The 20,780-nt window shown below is 37.6% G+C and overlaps 1 protein-coding gene across 1 annotated transcript in view; it reads right to left on the bottom strand.

Annotated features, from left to right (window-relative positions):
• The window catches only part of Dph5 (diphthamide biosynthesis 5), a 35,004-nt gene extending 16,684 nt beyond the window's left edge, over positions 1 to 18,320 (bottom strand). The window contains exons 1-4 of the mRNA XM_042680729.1: positions 18,189 to 18,320; positions 17,859 to 18,021; positions 10,118 to 10,242; positions 3,703 to 3,811 (exon numbers count right to left, since the gene is read on the bottom strand). Coding sequence (XP_042536663.1) covers positions 3,703 to 3,811; positions 10,118 to 10,242; positions 17,859 to 17,993 — 369 coding nt within the window. The 5' untranslated portion in view covers positions 17,994 to 18,021; positions 18,189 to 18,320. The remainder of the gene's footprint in view (positions 1 to 3,702; positions 3,812 to 10,117; positions 10,243 to 17,858; positions 18,022 to 18,188) is intronic.
• Between the last annotated feature and the right edge of the window lie 2,460 nt (positions 18,321 to 20,780).

Here is a 20,780-nt window from a genome sequence, read left to right as displayed (position 1 = left end):
GAGTAGTAAATAGAAAATGGAAAAAATTTAATAGGTCAATGATTTAGCATATAGTCAAAGAGTTACTGTAAACTAAAGGAAAATAAAAAGCTTGAATGAGTTCTTCTACGGTTACAGAGCTCTGATATCCTTGATAACTAGTTTAGTGTATTGGACTAGATTTCCTCACTCCTACATTAGTCCACAAGACCAATTAAGGCTTTCAAAAACAGGAAGAACTACTACAAGGTCAACAAGGATTATTGGGAGTGTCAAAGCATTAAAAAAAAAAAAAAGGAAATGAGTTGTTACTTTTTGAAAGAAATATACATTTTCCAGAACAGATATGTATTATATAAACAAAAGAACATTTGGTAATACTCAAGGTCACTCATGCAATGGCAAGAGAAAGTGGCAGCATTTCACAATGAGAAAATTATACAATCCTCTGCCTGAAAGTAGCTTCAACTGATCAAAGTTTTTACCCAGAAAACATTGCTACCTGTTTTCATAAAACTGACTCATTTATCTGTCCTCTGAAGTGTTTCAAAACCATTTTGGTCACTAAATTTTTGCCAAAGATTTTATATATTTTGTCACACAAATGACTGATGAAAATGAGTTATAGGAGGCTTTATAGGTAATCTCATCAGCAGAGAATCTTCTGAGTATGCACAAGTCTGTGTTCAATCCTCAGAACTCCTCCACACGTACAAAAAAAAAAGGAAGAAAAAAGGAAAAGATTTAAAACAGAAATGTTTCAGAATGTGCAATTCCTTTCTATATTTGTTTTACTAAAAGGCCATGTTAATTGTTGAAGAAGACTGAAAGAAAATATAGCATAACAAGTGTGGATGCCTCTAGACTGATAGACCATGGATTTTTTTTTCTTTATACTCATTGCATTTTCTTAATTTTCCATGAGTCAGCCACTTATTATCAAAAGTTATTTTTCAAACAATAAAGCAGAAGCAATATGAAATATAAGCATTTCCAATTCTGTATGACTAACTGGTAAATGCTTCTGCAGAAATGCTCATCTCCAAGCAGTCAAGAAGAGCTAGAGTGTGGTGGAGTATCTGCCTAGAATGTGTGAGTTTCAGATTTCCATCCCCAGCAATAAAAGAAAGGAGAAGGGGAAAGGAGAACAAGGAAGGGGAATGGAAAGGGGAAGAGAAAACCCAAGAAAAGAAGGACTTTACTCTTCTTGTTGTTGTGTACTAAAAAATCAACGAACTTGTCTAGCTTTAGATACTTTCTTTTCATTAGAAAAACCTGAAAATATCAAAGAATGATAGTTACTCAGGATTTCAAATCTCATGATTTTAAAAGTTACATGCTTAGAGCTAATGTACAGATTCAGCTTGACATAAATGCAGCCATCTTGATCAGAACCACCATGACTGTCCATGCTGGTTGATTTTTTTTTCCTGCACACTTTCCCAGCACATCATAAATAGACAAAACTATTAGGGGCTGGGCACCGGTTACTCATGCCTGTAATCCTAGCTACTCAGGAGGCTGAGATCTGAGGATCACGATTCAAACCCAGCCCGGGCAGAAAAACCCGTGAGACTCTTACCTCCAATAAACCACTAGAAAACCGGAAGTGGCGCTGTGGCTAAAGAGGTAGAGCACTCACCTTGAGCTGAAGAGCGCAGGGACAGCACCCAGGCCCAGAGTTCAAGCCCCACAACCAACAAAAAACAAACAAACAACAACAACAAAAAATCTCTTAGAGGTTGTATGTGGAGCTCTATAGCTGCATCCTACTGTCAAGAATCTGTCTAAGTCTTTAAAATTAGCCAAACATAAACAAAATATATTCAACTTTAGTCCTGACCCCCTTTAATAAACCCAGACCTTGTGACTCACATTGTAGGAATCCACCCATTTTAAGGTTGCCCACAGTATGCTCTTGTCAGTAAGTGCCCCAATAAACACCACTATGTGCAATTCTGGATTGTCTACCTCTTTTCTTTGGTCTCATGGCACCTTGGAGAGTGTTCTAATATACTAAATGTTTTGTTCTGGAACAATTAAAAGTTTTTCAATAAAAAATCCTAAAAGTTATTCAATAAAAAGTCTGAATGCTCAGTCTATTTTGGTCAAGGCAACTTTTGCCAAAAGTTGAGAAACAGATCAGCTTTCTTAGTTTCCAAATCTATACGTAATGTCTTAATCTCTTATCTATCAAACTTCTTGTAATTCATTTTTAACCACTTAATTCCGTTATCCTTTAGGTAGCATAACATTTGCCTGTTTCAAGTGTACAATTCACTAAGTTTTAGAGAATTTAGAGCTGTGCCAGCCATCACCCTACCCAGCTTTATAACACTTTCCTGATCCCACTAAAATCTCTTATGTCCATTTACAGTTAACCCCTGTAATGCCCACCAAGTACGTTCTGCCTGTAAATCTGCCTTTTGGGAACATTTTCTATAAACAGTATTATACAATATGATCTGGCTTCTTTCACTTAACATATATGTGCTAATTTCTCCCACAGCCCTCAAAGTTGCACCTCTCTTCCCCAAACAACAACAACAACAATGACAACAAAACAACGGCCTGGTTATTTTTGAAATTATAGGAAAGTTCTTTCACAGAGAAAAGTGGTGCCTTCTTCCCTTCTGAAAAATTATGTAAGAGCACAAGACAAGCTGTTAGCATTCTATATATTGCAAGTGCATTACTGGAAACTAAAAGAGAATTAACAATAGTTCCTTCTAAGATTTCTTTCTAGGGTTTTTCACTTGTGAGCTGGTGGTTCTCAAAGCATGGAACTTGTACTAACACAGCTTCAGAAGCATGTAGACACTTGTTAGAAATATAAATCCTCAGACCCCATCCCAGATCTACTGTGAGAGTCTGAGGATAAGACATAGTATTTAATCTTACAAACCCTCTAGATGATTCTGATCAACACTAAAATCTGAGAAACACTCATTCAAGTTTATTATTTCCAAATAAATAGAGTAAAGGAATATTAAAGGAAAAGATCTTTTCTAAAAATTCTAGCTACTCAGGAAGCTGATATCTGAGGAACTCAATTTGATGCCAGCCTGAGCAGACAAATCCAAGAGATTCTTACCTCCAATTAACTAGCAAAGAGCCAGAAGCAGAGATATGGCTCAATAGAGAGAACACTTTGAGTGAAAAAACAAGCAAGAGCAAGAGCATAAGACCCTGAGTTCAAGCCCCAGTACAAAAGAAGAAGGAGGAGTGGGAGAAGAGAGAAGGGAGAAGGAAGGAGAAGGGAGAAGGGGAAGAGAGAAGGAAGAAGAGGAAGAGGAGAAGGGAAGGAGGGAAGGAAGAAAAGAAGGAAAAGAAGGAAAGGAAGGAAGGAAGGAAGGAATAAAGTCATCATTATGCCTTTGATGACCAAAGTAAAATATTGGAAAAATATAATCCTCTGCAATGCTGAATAAGTCATTTGTAAGAATACAGAAAGAATATAAAAAATACAGTTGAATTTGTTGATTATGTATATTTTCCATTTTTCTGCAGATAAAATTAAAATATTCCAATAGCTAAATCTAAGTGCTTACTCCAAGAAACAGAATAAAAAAGTTTTGGAGAAACTTGCTATAAAGAAAAGTAGTATATACTAAATAGTGTACTATCAAATGATGTTTTATAATTCATGAAATACAATAAAATCTCCTTATAACTTATAAAAAAAGAAAATTACACATGAAAATGCTCTCTTTGCAGCATTACCTGTAAACCACAGCAACCTACAGCATTCATGATGGAAGCATTGTGAATCACTCGATAAGGGATTCCCAACTTCGTTGCTCTCAGAATAAGATCACTGTGTGTTGTAGCTCTGCAGTGAGAAATCAAATTACACAACACTAAAATTTTAAAAGATTTTATGCATTTAAGTCAAGAGTTGCTTTTCCTCAATTCTGCTTAAGGTTTTTAATCTCTGTCCTATCCATGTCCTTTACAATGTGGAATTGGAACTCCAGTACTGGTAGCTACTGAAGGGCAAATTTGTTTGCTTGTTGTCCTGTGGACATCTACAAAAGACATCTGTGAAATATAAACTAAATCATTTCCTTCTTGAGTTATAACTCATTGGTCTCAAGGCCTTTTAAAATTCATTAAAAAAATTTAGTTGTACACATTTATAGACTACAATAAGATACTCCAGGATATGTATACAATATGTGATCAGATTAACTTAATCGGCCTCACCTTAGATATTTGTCATTTCTTTATGTGGAGACACTGAAAATCCTCTCGACTTGCTATTTGGAAGTATCAATTAATTGTTGTAAACCATAATTATCCTATTGTGCTATAAAACATCAGATGTAATTCCCTACTCATTAATCCTCCTTTTTTTGTCCCCTTCCCCCATGTACTTCCTGGGCTCTGACAATCATTAGTATAAACTCTACTTCTTGGAGAACAACTTTAGCTTCCACATATAAGTGAGATCCTTTAGTTCTTCAAGTTGTAAATTATGGCAAAAATACACCCAATTCTTTATTTTTCTATTCAATTTTGAAAGTTTTGTTTCTGTATTCTGAAAAATGAGGCAGAACACACAGAATGTTAGCTTTTAGTCTTTCTGTTAGAATTCTGTCTAATAGAATCCTGCTTGGAGTTTATATCTATCTAGTAGTCATTCTATAACTGTTTACAGTCTTGATACTGTGTAAAATTTGTGTATGTATAATTTGCGTATATGTGTGTATGTGTTTGTGTGTCTTTGTGTATGAATGCATGTTCTGCCTGTTGCCTTTTTTTTGAGGTCTCATGACTATAATTGGGTAGGCTTGGTTAGATTCTGTCTCTACAGAATATATGAAAATATATTGAACACTGTAAAAACTAACCCCACATCAATTTAGAACTGCATTACCAAAGGTTTTTTCCCCCTCTTGATAAAAATGCCAAGCCCTACTGGGGCAAGTGACATTAGCATGTTTGAGAAACTGCTTACAAACAAGCAGAACCTGTCAACTGGTCAATGCATACCAAGTAGGAAGATCAAGGGCTAACCCCATGAGGTAGCCAGATACAGATTAGCCAGTATCCACCAGGGAAGCCTGTTTTTAATCACATAGATAAAATAAAAATGAGTATGAAAAATAATTAGTCATTTGATTTAGAGTTTTTTTTTTAAAGCATGAATGCCATTTGGAAAGAATAATTTTAGTATCACTTTCAACAGGATCACACTACTTATTATTAGGAACAAGGAAAAGTGAGCCTTTTGCTGTTATTTACTATTCTTTTTTAAAGTTAAGTAGTCTTATTGTTATTAAATACAGTAGATAAAAAACTTATCTATCAAAAATTCATTTAAATGATCAGATTCATACATAAACATACATGTACATACACATACAAGTTTAATATTTTTGGTTATGTGGATTGAGTCACAGGCTGACAAATACTCAAGAAAATTTTTCTTAATAATATACTTGTTATTTTCTGTCAGTTTGTTTTCTTAATTTTTTCCCATCATTTTATTCTTTTTTTCTATTTAAGTTTTATTCTATTTTAAAGACTTAAGGAATGGAATCAATAAAATAATGTACATAAAAGTGACTAGCTTAAATGTATAAGACTTGATATGACTTCTAAATTTTCTTTTATCAGATCAGTTGATATATTTGACGTAGTTGTGGTTGGTGGCCTGGAAATAAACTAAACATTTCCAGTAACGATGAAAATTACATTCTCATGAGCAACTACAAAGAATATAAATTAGTAATACTGCTTTGAAAAATAAGCTGACAATTAACTTTTATATATTAGAAATGTCTTTGTCAACAATATTTGATTATTTGATCTTGAAAACTTATTATAAACAATCTAAAATGTGGAGAAGTAAAGAGGGGGAAGGAATCATACACATTAATTTATAAAACCATGACTTTATCCTGGAGGAAAAAAATGGACTAATGATAATGCTGACATTCACTGAACAGTAACGGTTCAAGTGTAGTTCATTAAATGTGAACAGACAAATGGCCTATATTAGGGCACATTGGTGACAAGTGGTGTGTGCATACACTATTAAGGCAAAGGCATATAACTGAAGAATAAAAATTGCATGTTCAATTACAAAAAATTACATATTTAATCTATACTATGTATTTATCATATTGCATTATCCATTATTATAGAAACACACATTATTTTATATACACATATTGATATATGTGCTGATGTAACACACATTTGCACACATGTACAGACACACAATTACAGATCCAATATAGAACAACAAAACCATGATTAGAAAGAATTTTCCTAATGAAAACCCCATTCAAGGCCTTATTAGATAGTGTGGCTCCTGCCTATGTCTACCATCTTCTCCTTTCCTTTTCTTTCAGTCACTGTGCAGCAGCCCACCCAAACCTTTCAGCCTTCTTGTTTCCCCAGTCCTGTCTTCCTGTCCTTCCCTTTTCCTCTTCCTTCTCAGTCTTCTGACACTTTCTTAACGATCACCTCTACAGAAAAGCTTTTCTATATGACCCTGCATAGATGAGTCTCTTTTTACTATGTCTTTTTCCCCCTTTAACATTTTAGTTCTTTTTCTTTGATTACTGTTGGCTTTCCCTACTAATGGCAAACCCATGTATTCAGGAAATTTTGACACAAATATGTGTATATTTGTGGATAAATGGATAAATGTCAGTCGAAGATAATGCATCACCCTTTTTTCTCTTTGTTGACTTTAGGAAATACCCCAAATCTTCAAGAAATACTTAATTCATACCAAGTACATACTAGGGAGACAAAAATGTGAAAGGTAGACTACCAATGCAGATGTACAATGTTATTTATGTATGAAATGTTGTAAAACAAGTAAAACTAGTATTGTTATGAGTTAGATATAAGAACTCTTGTGTTGGGTGCATGGTCACCAGTGGTGAGCTGAGGAGATTTTGGAAACTTTAGGTGAGACCTAGCTGGAAGAAGCAAGCTACAGAGGGCAGGTCTTCACAGTGTTTTGTCCCTGGTTCTTTCCTATCTGTCTCTATCTTTCTCTGCTTCCTGTCTGCCATAGTAAAGAAGCTCCTTACCTACCATCTTACTACCATGATGTTCTGCACAAGCAGCGCAGGAACCAAGCAACAATTGGTTGAACTTTCTGAAATCACGAGCAAGGTAAGTACTTCTACTGTTAGTGTTTTCTCAAGTATTTTGTTCACATATGCAAAAGTAACCAAAGCATAAAGTATGGCGCAACATGCCTGTAATCCCAATTCTGGGAAGGCTGTGACAGGAGGATCACAGATTCAAGGCTAGCCTGGGCTACGTACGAGGTTCTGGGCCAGTATGAACTAGATGGTAAGACTCATCTTAAAGGTATAAAAGATATATGTTGACATAATAAAGCACAAAAGCAAGAAAAGCTATGTTTTGAAAGATGAGTATTCTGGCAGACAAGTGATGGAGTAGTAGATGGAGGAGGTAGCATGAACTAAGGTGTGAAGGTGAGAAGGATCATGACATTGGTAAGCATGAGTATGGGTTTTAATACAAAAGTGGCAGAATATAGGCAGATTAGTATTTTTAATATCTGCTAACGACAAAGCTGATAAAGATCTCATCTGTGAGCCCAGGTAAGGTTTCCAAACCTTAGGTTTCCAAATAGGAATCTGATCACACTATGGGTAATGACTTAAGAATTTGTGAATGGACCACGCCAAAGGTGTACAGTATATGAAGTTGGATTAGGTAGAAGGGGCAGCTGCATTGAAAAGGAATGAAATGACATGAAAAGCTGGATAAAGCAAAAGCCAAGAGCAGGGTTTCTCAGACTAAAATGAAAGGCTCATTTTTAAGGTTCTACATTGTCAAGGCTTAATTGTTCATTTGTTTATTTTGCCAGTTTGGATCTTGAACTCAGGGCCTGGGCACTGTCCCTGAGCTTCTTTTTATTTTGTTCAAGGCACTTTTTTGCTCTACCACCTGAGCCACAGTGCCACTTGTACACTTTTCTGTTTATGTGGTACTGAGGAATTGAACCCAGGGCTTCATGCATACTTGACCACTAAGTCACATTCCCAGCCCCAAATAATAGTTTTATAAAATGTAATAAAAATAAGTTACTCAAGCCAAGAGTCAATGGCTAATATTTATAATCCTGGCTACCCAGGAGGCTTAGATCTGAAGATCCTGGTTCAAAGCTAGCCTCGGCAGAAAAGAGTCCATGAGACTCTTATCTCCCATTAATACAAAATAAAAGCCCCGTGTGTGTGTGTGTGTGTGTGTGTGTGTGTGTGTGTGTTAGGCTTGAACTCAGCGCCTGAGAGATGACCCTGAACTTTTTTGCTCAAGACTAACACTCTACCACTTGGGTCACAGCTCCAGCCTGGCTTTTTGGTGGAGATGGGAATGTCATGGACTTTCCTGCCTAGGCTGACTTTGAACTACAAACTATGATCCGTAAATCTCAGCCTTCTGAGTAGCTAGGATTACAGGTGTGAGTGATTTGTGCTTAGCTAAGCCCCACATTTTTAATATTAGATTCAGTAGATATAAAATTTACTTCCTAAAACAGTTACAAAGGTTTCTAAAATGCTTACTCTCAATTTCTATATGTATCCCATTGAGCACTAGTAAGTCTGTGTGCTGGCACCAGTGTGTAAATATCACTCTGAGTAGCATCTGTACTGTGAAATTGACATTGGGAGTGACTGGTATGCAGGAAAGTAAAAAGCAACTCTCGACTGCTTGGCCAAGCTGGGATGTGTGGTGGGGAAGAGTCCTCCATGGAAAACACAGGTATTATGCAGAAGAAGTCGAGGGTGATAATGAGAAACTTCTGTAAGAGTTAGAATATACTTAAAGGTAGGATTTTTAAAATTTATTTTACTATCCTATTGCTAAAAAAAAAAAAGATAGGTACTACTAATTTTCAGAAAGTTAAATTTACATAAAACAAGGTCAGAGGCTACTAAATATTTCTAAATGTGTAATTATCCATAGTTATTTGTAATCAAACATAATTATGATACAGAATCTTTGGCTCTTCATGATATAAATTATTTTCTTTTTGACAGACACATGCATGCACATGTAACTCCATTGTTTTTAGAAACATTCTTGATGGTGGGCTCAGAGTGATTTAATTGTCCTTATGTTCCTTAAAGCTGCAACATAAATCCTGAGTGACCAGCTGTGGACAAAGAACTCTGCCGTTTGGCTTGACATTAGAGATTGATGACGTTTGACTAGACAAGTAGAAGCCCATCTTCTTGGTAATGAGAAAGAACAGAGCTCCCAATGGATATAAGGAATTGAAATCAAGGGCTTGATAAATGATAAATTCAAGGCAAGTAAAGTGACAGCAGTGTTGTCAAATATTAGATGACTAAAAAGAAAAGCCTAAAGGAAGATGAACATGTTTGCAATTATCTGCAGCAAATAGCAGGCATGACTTTTGATAATGGGATAGTTTATTTAATAATGATACACTTAGTTAAAGCATTTTGTTTCCAACATGATCTAAAACAGAATCAAAGAAATAAACTTTAGAGTTGATTCTTCATAATACAGTAGCACATCTTTACCAAGCAGATTTTCTTCATTAATCTCAAAGACAATGGAAATTTATACTGTGCCACTTTATTTATTTCCTTTAGCATTTCTGATATGATGTAGCTGTGCAGCCTAGCTTGCAACTATGATGACCCTGAATCTGTGATCCTCTAGCCTTAACCTCCCAAGTGCTGGGATTACAGGTGTGTGGTACCACACCTAACATTAACTACGAAATTTAAATAGGGCTTATATAATTAGGACCTGGCAAGGAAATTTTAAATGAAATAGAATGGTTATTGCAGATTAATAAAAATATATAAAATTTAAATAATGGAGACAGGAAAGGTGGGTACTCAATAAATATTCAATGCACATATGTGAAAAGGAACCATGTAACTTGAGGTTAGGAAAGATGAAGAAGAATGATGGAGGGTTATCATTGATAAAGATGTACTATACTTACAAATTGATATTTTTAAATGTTTAACTAAATTCATAATATATGTATATATACACACATATAGAATTCAAAGTATAATCCCTTTGTATATCACCTTTATAAGAGCAATAAACTAAATTAATTTTTAAAAAATTCAAAATGTCTGCTCTGACTTACCCAAACGGATCTCCAACTACAAGGAACGCAATATCACTGATATCAGCATCCTTTAAAATATTATCTGCTTCTTGTTCCACTTCTTCTCTATCAGCAAGAATTAATTTTCTTCCATAAAACTCTTCCTACAATTAAGTTCAATAGCAAAATAAGAGACAGCAGGTAACTATGCACATACACACACAGGCACACACCTCAAAACAATCTTTGTCTAGAGCTGTGCAAAATTTGGCAACTATCCAAATACAGATCGTTTAATACAACTCATCAGTGAGCCAGCACTCTATATCATGCTGCAATTAAACTCTGTCTTTGGGGCTATCGTAATATCCCAAGAGGAAGCCGACCTCTTAACATCTGAGGCCTCTAAATTTGGCTCTAATAGACCAGGCAGAACATTAGCGAATGAACAGAGAATATGTATGCATGAGTCCCTGTTTAGAAACATGATAATACAGAATATATTAAACACTAATGATAAACATGCAGGGTGGTTCAGATTTTATTGAATTTTCTCTGATAAAAATCTATGGCACCCTAGCTAAAACAAAAGCCAACATCAAGAAGACATAATAGGAAATGATGAGTTAGCTGTTTACAAAACCAGCAAACATTCTTTTGTAATTTTAAAAGACAAATTTAAAATTGTATTCCCTATGCTGCTAAGAAGGAAAAGCTTTAGGAAAAAGAACTGGATTCTAAACGTACAAGGACTTTTGTAACAAACTACTTTGTGAATTAATCTTTTAAAGTTCAAGTGTAGAGAACACATTCTGTAGAATAAGCCAGTGAACCAGTGTTTATGTGGTACTGGTAAAAAAAAACTCTTGTGCCAAAACAAGAACCTTATAACTGATTAACTATGGGATAATATGCACCTCTAATTAAGTAAAAGATGCATAGATAAATAATACCGTGTTTTACATATTGAGAAGCTGAGTTACAAAAAGTTATGAGGGTTGCTGTAGCTGAGGAGCATCTGGCACACAATAATATTTGTCAAACAAATGAGCTAATGAACAAATGATTAAGCATCCCAAGATCAATGCTACAGGTGAAATTCTAATAATTATTTCCTAACACTTAAAGCCTTCAATGTGAAAAGGTTTACATCCAGGCGTAATCTTCCATAACTGCCCAATGTCAATATTTTTATAGACAAAAAAATGCTCTCATTATTTCCACTTTGCCATATACTTTTATCCCTTATCATTGATTTTCTTATTTTACTTTGATTTTGTGAACCAGAAAACTGAATAATTAAAAGAATTATGTTTGCAAATTTAAGAAGACATCATACATGATTACAGAAAACTGAAAAAAAAAAAAAAGTTTTTTACTGAACTAACATGTCCTTAAAAAAAAGATCAAGAAGCCACACACTAGCAGGTGGCTCTATTCCACATTGGAAAAATAATCTTAACAAAACTTTTAAATCTACTTCTTGAAACTTTTATTTTTATATCACTCCAAATAATTTATCCAAAGCAGACTTCAAGTTAAAATTAGCCAGAAAGGATAAAGAAAGTGGCTGCATATTATTAAAGGGAATGAGCCATCAAGAAGATATAACTGCCGGGCGCTGGTGGCTCACGCCTGTAATCCTAGCTACTCAGGAGGCTGAGATCTGAGGATCACGGTTCAAAGCCAGCCCAGGCAGGAGAGACCATGAGACTCCTATCTCCAATAAACCACAAGAAAACCGGAAGTGGCGCTGTAGCTCAAGTGGTAGAGCGCTCGGCTTGAGCTGAAGAGCTGAGGGACAGCGCCCAGGCCCAGAGTTCAAGCCCCACGACCGACAAAAAAAAAAAAAAAAAAGAAGATATAACTATGTAACTATATATATATATATATATATATATATATATATGTGTGTGTGTGTGCACTAAACACTGGTGCATCCAATTTCATAAGACATTGCTGGTCAATAAATAGAGGGACACATGAGTCCATACATAATTAATTCTGGGTGGTTTCAATAGATCATTCTCATCAATATCTAGACCAAAAATAAAGTCAACAAAAGAACTTCAGAACTTCATTTGTTCTTAACCACAGAACAAATGACAAACATCTACAGATTATAACATATAATAGCGGTAGAACATACATTTTTCTCTTCAGCCTTTGGAACTGTCTCCAAATTACGACACATTTAAGGACAAAAATACCAAACACCTGAAATAATTTCTTGTATCTTACCAGAATATAATGTAGAAAACAACAAATACCAATAGCTAAGAGACACAACAGAATCAATACAAGGACATGAAAATTTAAAATATGCTTTTCAATAGTAAACAGGACATTAAACAAATCAGGAGAGAATTTAAAAAGTTCTTGAATTAAATGAAAATGAAAATATATCTTAATAGAACCTTTGATATATAAGAAAGGCAGTTTTTGTTTGTTTGTTTGTTTGTTTGCTGTCCTGGGGCTTGAACTCAAGGCTTCCACTCTGTCCCTGTGCTCAAGGCTAGTGCTCTACCACCTGAGACCCAACACCAATTCCAGCTTTTTCTGAGTAATTTATTGGACATAAGAATCTTACAGAGTTTGTTACCAAGTTGTCTTCTAACCATGATCCTCATATCTCAGCTTCCTGAGTAGCTAGGCTTACAGGCATGAGCCATTGGCACCTGGTTTGAAAGGCAGTTCTAAGTGGTAGTTTATAGCTATCAGTGACTATGTTAAAAAGTATGACAGATTTCAATTAACTACCTCATGATGTAACTCAAGGTCTGAGAAAATCAAGATAAACCAAATCTCCAATTAGTAGCAGACAGAAATTATAATTATGGTACAAATCAATGAAATGGAGAATATAAAAGTTTAATTGAACAAAGAGTTGATTCTTTAAAAAATAAACAAGATTGACAAACTCTTTTTTTTTTTGGGGTCCAGTCATGGGGCCTGAACTCTGGGCCTGGGCGCTGTCCCTCAGCTCTTCAGCTCAAGGCTAGCGCTCTACCACTTGAGCCACAGCGCCACTTCTGGCTTTTTTTTTTTTTTTTTCATTTTGCTTATGTGGTGCTGAGGAATCGAACCCAGGGCCTCAGGCATGCAAGGCAAGCGCTCTACCACTGAGCCATCTTCCCAGCCCCGTAGATTGACAAACTCTTACACAAACTAACCAAATGAGAGAGGAGACTTAAATTAATAACATTAAAAACAAAAAGGTATATTAAAGCAGATATGTCTAAAATCTAGATGATCTGTAGAGGATATTTTTAAAATGTATTTTCTAACAAATTGGAAGATATAGAAGAAATAAATGGCCTACCAAAATTGAATCAAGAGGATATAAGCAAACTAGATAGATCTATAAGGAGCAATGACATTGAAGCAGAATAAAGAATTTTCCAACAAAGAAAAGCCCAGAATTACATGGATTCACTGCTAAACTCTACCTGAGCATTAAAGACTAATGCTCTTCAAACATAAAACAGCAAGAGGAAAATGCTTCAAAACTATCCATACAAAGGTAGCATTACTCAAATACCAATACCAGAAAAGGGGATACACACACACACACACACAAAAAAAAATACACATACACAAAAACACACACAGTAAACCAATTTTTCAGATAAAAATAGATGCAAAAATTGTGAACAATTACTTTGTAGTCAAATTCAACATCCCACTAAAAAGATCATATACCATGATAATGTTGGTTACATTCCAGGGATGTGAGGATGGTTCAACCTATGCAAGCCAATAAACATAACAGAACACACAAATATAATGAAGAGCAAAAAATTAGATGATCATCTTATAGACATAAGAAGGCTTTGACAAAATTCAACATTATTTCCTGATAAAAGTCCTGAAGAAGAGGCTGCAATGCTTGGTAAGAAATGTACGCATTATCCTGCCCATGTAACTGTAACTCCTCTGTACAGTATGTTCACAATTAAAATTAAATTAAATTAAAAAAAAAAAAGTCCTGAAGAAACTAGGAATACAAGGATTATACCTCAAAATGTAATGGTTTTATATGACAAACTGTCAATATTATACCATATGGGGAAAAAAAACTAAAAAGCATTTCTGTAAAATCCAGCATGAGACAAGGATGTTACCCTCACCACTCCTATTTAACATAGTGTCTGAATTATTAGCCAGAGCAACAAGAGAAAAAAATAAAGTACTAAAAGGTTTATAACACTCATTTTCTGCAAAGTAGCAGAGAGAGAAATCAAGAAAACAGTCTCAAAATAAATACCTAAGGATAAACTTTACTAAGGAGGTGAAAGACCTCTATAATTAAAACTACCGAACACTGAAGAATGTACAGTTTCAATGTAATTCCCATCCAAATCCCAATAATATTGTCCATAGAACTAGAAAAATTAATCCTAAAATCCACATGGACCTCAAATAGCCAAAGAAATCCTGAACAAAAAGAGTAATGCTGGACATTATCACAATACCTGATTTCAAATTATACTACAAAGCCACAGTTACCAAAAAGAACCATGCCAGGTGTTGGTAGCTCATGCTTGTAATCCTAGTTAAGCAGGAGGCTGAGATCTGAGGATAGAAGTTAGAAGCCAGTCTACACAGGAAAGTCCATGAGACTCTTATCTCCAATTGACTACCCCTCAAAAGCTGGAAATGGAACTGTGGCTCAAGTGGTAAGAGTGCTAGCCTTGAGCATAAAAGCTCTGGGACAGTGCCTCGGGTGTGAATTTGAGCTCCAGGAATGACACAAAACCAAAATAACAACCAAAAAACCCAGTACCATGCTGGCACAAAAACAGACATATAAACAAATGGAATAGAGTAGATAGATCAGAAAATAAGAAAATAAAAAAGTCCTACATAGCTCTAGCCATTTGATTTTCAACAAAGATGACAAGAACCCATGGAGGGGGAAGAGAAGAGGGTAAGATATCAACTTGAACAAATGGTTCTGGGAAAAGCATATAAAAGACAAACTAGATCCCTCTCTCACCCAGTATAAAATCAACTCAAAATAGCTATAAGACTTTAAGATACTCAGAAAACTACTAGAGGAAAATATAAGGAAGGGACTTCAAGATATAAGCATAGGCAATGACATTATGAATAAGACTCCAATAGCTCAGGAAAACAATAGCAAGAATTAACAAATATAATTGAATGAAACTAAAAAGCTTCTGAACACAAAGGAAACAACTACCAAAATGAATAGAAAGACTCTTTGCCAACTATTCATCTGACAGGGGATCAACATAAAAGGCATATTTTTTAAAAACATAGCCAGTCACTCGTGGCTTATGCCTGTAATCCTAGCTACTGAGAGGATCACAGTTTGAAGCCAGCCACGGCAAGAGAGTCTGCAAGACTCTTATCTCCAATTAACTGCCAAAAAGCTGGAAGTGGAGCTGTACCTCAAATCTTGAGCAAAAAAATTCAGAGACAGAGCCTAGGCCCTGAGTTTAAGCCCAAGGGTGCGTGCGCGCACACACACATACAAGCATGCGCACCTATGTATATATGTATATATGTATATATATATATTTTTTAACTCAAAAAGTTAGACATCAAAAGAACAAATTATCCAATCAGTGAATGGGCAAATGCACTAAATAGTTTTCAAGAAGGACAAAAAAAAAGATTCAACACTTTCAGATTTGTATTTGGAAAATACAAATCAAAATTATATTGAGTAGAAAAGAGACAGAAAATCCTAAGTTCCTGGCTACTAAGGGTAAAACTAATAAGACTTCATTTCAAAAAAGGGAAAGGGGGTGGAGGTATAGCTCAAGTGATATAACAGCATGAGACCCTGTGTTCAATCCCCAGTTCTCATCCCAAGAAAAACCACACTCAGATTCCACATCACACCAGTCAGAAAAAGAACAAAAAAACAAATGTTGGCAAGGGTTCAGAGAAGATGAAACACATATTTGGTGTTAAATGTAAATTGCTACAGTCATAGAAATCAGTACACAGGGTCCTAAAACCCTAAAATCCAAACTACCACATGATCCAACTATGTCATTGCTAGGTGCACACCTGAGGGAATCAAATCTAGCAAGAACCATATAAAGCAATCAACCTAGATACCCATCCATAGATGATTAGATAAAGAAATGTGGGATGTACACACAATAGAGGATTATTTGGCCATAAAGAATAACCAAATTGTGCCACACAAAAAAAGGATAAAATTAGAAACTATCATGTTAAGAAAAATAAGTGAAGGCTCAGGAAGACAAATCTACTAGGTTCCTCATATATGTGGAATCTAGATTTCTTTTTAAAGACATGAAAGTTGAAGAAATATTTGGGAAGGATACACGTGAGAGATGAGAAATGGTAATGGGCTGGTAAATATGACAAAGTACTTCATATATGTGCCTGACAATGTCATGACAAAACCCCTTCTTTGAAAAATTGCACAAATTATGCCAAAACCATAAAACATTTGTAAAGCACTTTCACATCTTAAAACTTGACATTACCCTCCAATTACTTGTTTCCATTTGACAAATGAAGAAACTGATTGACATTCAGAAATTGGGAAATGTCTATTTCTAAACATTTTGTGTTAGGCACTGTGTTAAGTAAGAATCTATGAGGGAGACATTTTTACCCCATTTTACACAGTAAGAAACTAAAGTTAAAAGAAGTTCCCAAGGACACACACACACACACACAGAATAACTTTCCTCTGTGCCATGCTCTAATTTAACACCTTATTCTACTAAACTGCTAGTTTGTCATCTTTTTCCATTCTGTTAAGATGTTTAAATTCACTCTAGTTTTCCTTGGTCACTGTTTAGACACATTTCCATCATGTTGAGGTTAGATATTTTGATTCCATCCTAAGAGTGAAAATCAACAAATGTGCCCAATAGCTGTTCAGCAAAACAACTTTTATTCCAATGCATGACCAACTCAAAGAACATATATAATTTCTTCAGTTTTAAAGTAACTTCTCTGGGTTGTTAATCTCAGAGGAAAGAGATCTGAAATTCTGCAGGAACTTTTTTGTTTGGAAGACTTGACAGATTCTAAAAAACTCATTCCCTCTTCCCATAATAAAGTCCATGCACGATTTTTTTTATCTTCATCATTATTCCACTTGGAGTTTGACAATATACCTGAAACTGACCCTTCATCTAAAATTTGCGGAGCCTTCAATGACAACCAGCTAAATGTATAATACACTAACAAATCCTCTTGCTTCCTAGTGTCAGGCTTATGCTAGATACACACGTGGGAACGTGAGCCTCACTAGAAAATGTCTACCTAAAGATCCGATCACTCTGGATATGCTGTAGACAAAAAGGCGATCACCATTCCCCATGGAAATACTTCAAAGGGGTAAGCTTTCAGCTGGGTTTCTGAATATACAACCAACTCATTAAGGCCGGTTCAGTACCTCATTAGCACTCTCAGAAAGGATTTCTTGGCTATCTCATGAAATAAAGGATTGTGATAACAATCCCCAGGAGTATAAAACTTTCCTTCTCTCCCCCTTCCCCCCTTTGTTTACTGGAGGGAGACACAGCATTCCATTTGTAAGGTAGGACAAACTGCTCTTTCATTTTCCAAGTCATCAGGCTGGTGTATGATTTCTTATTTTGTACTCCTCCGAGGGAATCCTTCAAGACCAGGGGCTGTGTTTTTAAAAGAGTCAAACCAGCAGACGCTGGAACCTTCTATTCTGCTTATTGTATGCTAATCAGATGTTAGACTGTTCTTTTCCCCGGAGGCTGGGGACCCCCCCCCTCCCATGACCTACCAGGGCTTCCTTCCCTACAGTCAGGACTGAGGTGTAGGCCTCTAGGTAGGCCCGACTGCAGCGTCTCACAACTTCCAGACCCTTGACGGTGATGTCTTTGGCATCTCCCAGGCCCAAGCCGACGAGGTAAAGCATTTCCAGCCCCAGGGGGAAAGGTTGGGAACTGTGGGATGGAGTGAACAAGAAAGACCACGTCAGCTACACCGAGGACCCCCCCTTCCCCCCCCCCCAACCTGGAGCCAAATGGCTCCAGAGCAGCGGCCGGGCCTGTGGGACCCTCGTGTCACGCTGCAGGAATGAAAAGTGTTACTAAAACAGAAGCAGCCGCACCAGCTTGGCCCAGTTACTCGAGGACACGACCGTAGCCAGCTCGCCAGACCCCCACAGAGTCCCGATTGCTGGGTTTCCACATTAAAAAAAAGAATCAGCAGCTACAGCCGCAAAGACGCTCACGCCGCCGCCTGGGCCTCCGGTGCCGTAAAGCGCAGCGTCTTTGCGGCACTTGCGGCGCCGTGACGGCACTTCACGACTCTCCGGAGGGGGCGGGGCCAGCCGCCTCCCGGGGGCGCGCGGGTTCCCACCGACTGGTTTTACTAGTGGTGACCCGCTGACCTCTCGGGTCGGAAGGTAAAGGGTCAGTAGGCGTCGGGGTGTTGGTGGAGGGCTCCAGTGCCGGCCCTGGCCCGGGGGAACGAACCTGGCCTACCCACGTTCCCCGCCACCGTTGGCTTACACGGGCTTCAGCATCCCCGCTCGGGTCCCGGGTAAGTGCGGTCACTCGGAGCCCGGGAAGGGCCGGTCGGGATCGGGCGGCTGCGGCCGCCGTCCGGGCACGGCGGACGGCAGCTTGGCCCGGTGCCCCCCGGCCCGTGCATCCTGCTGTCTCCTGGGCGAGGCGTCAAGCTGGCAGCCCCGGCGGCGCGTGGGCGCCCATTTCCCTGCAGGGCCTCCTCCCGCGCCCCCGTGACCCCTTCCGTTTGCCCCCGTGACCTTCGGCCGGCCGGATTGCCCCACAGGCCCTGGCCTAGCCATCCTCGATGCCCGGGCGCCCGGATCTCCCCGTACCGAGAGGAGCGACCTTCCCCCCCGACCCGTGCCGGAGATCCCATCGCGGGCCCCTCCCAGACACCGCACCCGAGGAGTCTAAAGGGTGGGGGTTAGCTGTGATTCCAGCATCACTGAAGATGATTTGCCCCGGTGACTCCCTCCAAGTTCAAAAGGCAGTTTTCATAGTTTATCTTGGTACACGCTGCTGAATATTCAGATTTTTCAGACATTATCTTTTTTGCCCCAACTCCTTTGCATTTTTTATTCACTCCCCTCTTTCGTGCGTGTGTGTGTGTGTGTGTGTGTGTGTGTGTGTGTGTGTTGCACGTGCTCTCCAGTACTGGGGCTTTTTTGCTCAAGGCTGGTGCTCTACCACTTGAGCCACTGATGGCTTTTTGCCGGTTCATTCGAAGAGTCTTAAAGACTATTCTGTTCAGACTGGCTTTGAACCGTAGTCCTCAGATCTCAACCTCCTGAGTAAATAGGATTACCGTCATGAACCACCAGCACCCGGCCCAGCACTCCTTTGCTAAGCCTTGGCTTCCCCCCCCCCCTTTTCCCTTCAGTAGGTCTGTCTGTCCTTTGTACATCCCATTTGATACTTGCTTCATGAATAAGTCTGCCCTTCTTGCATTGACTTATTCCTCATATGTTACAAAACAAAAACTCAAAATGTATTAAAACACAGATATAATTGGCAAGACCTAAAACTATACCAGAAGAAAAGAAGATGATTTTATTTAAGCGTACATTTCTTAAGTATGGCATCAAAAGCATGATGCATAACTATTTAAGATGGACTTAAAATAAAAATTTATGCTCTTCAAAAGGTACTACTAAGCCATATACCAAAAGAAAATATTTTCAATAAAAGACTTGCATAAAAGAAAATTCAAAGTGCAATAAGAGTTCAACTTAAAATGAGCAAAAGATTTCAACCATCATCAAAGAAGATAGAAGATATGCTTGAAACAGATAAGCAGTTTTAAAGATACTAAATATCTTTAGACATTAGAGAAATAGACATTTAAACCACAAGATCCTTCTACACACCTACTACAATGGCCAAAATGAAAAAAGAAACACAGAAATATCAGCTGTCCACTTACACAATTCCAGGTTCCTGGTATTTTGCTAGCTCAAATTTCAACCTCTCCTTCAGGCCTGTTCTCGGCCTGTGGATTTTTTTTCCCCAGGAAATCTCCACTTGGCTAAGCTAGAGGCATACTCTACCACTGATGCCATCCATTTCTCTTCCAGGTTGGCTTTTCTTTCTTTGTCATCTGTCGTAGTTCAGATGAGAGTACACAATTTCCATCCATAATTCACTCAGCCGTGTACTTGAGGGTCACTCCTGCATGGAGTCATATGTGCTTATTTTCCTCAGTTGAAGCTATAGCTAATCTGTCTTGATTCTGGTCCTTATTTTGTCACTCCTTCAGCTGATCTTTATGTCTCCCTCACATCTTTAAGGGATCAGGGAGTTCTATTAAAGCTACAATCTGAAAATATTACTCCCATTCTAAAATCGTCATTTGGGAGGCCAAGAAAAAGTCCAGGCTCTTAATACATCCCACCAGATTTTCTAGGGTATGGTCATTGTCTACTTCTCTAGCCTCATCTCCCTCCACACCCTGAATTTTTCCTTCACCAGTAGTTAATTGCTTGTAGTTCTGTGCTCACAACATGTGGTTTTGTGCTTCTATGCTACTTCCTGTCTCCCATGCTCTCCTGCCTAGCTAACCACTACTCATCCCTTCAAATTAAGCCCAGAAAAATTTCCCGGAGTATTTCAATACCCTAAACTAAAATAAGTGTCTTCTCTCTTATAATAAAGTTCTGCCTATATATGACAGGTCTTTTTCTGGTTGTCAG

This window comes from Dipodomys spectabilis, unplaced genomic scaffold (assembly GCF_019054845.1).
Source record: "Dipodomys spectabilis isolate Male_0828 unplaced genomic scaffold, ASM1905484v1 ptg000002l, whole genome shotgun sequence".
NCBI classification, from domain to species: Eukaryota; Metazoa; Chordata; class Mammalia; order Rodentia; family Heteromyidae; genus Dipodomys; species Dipodomys spectabilis.
This window is presented reverse-complemented; position numbering and strand designations above follow the sequence as displayed.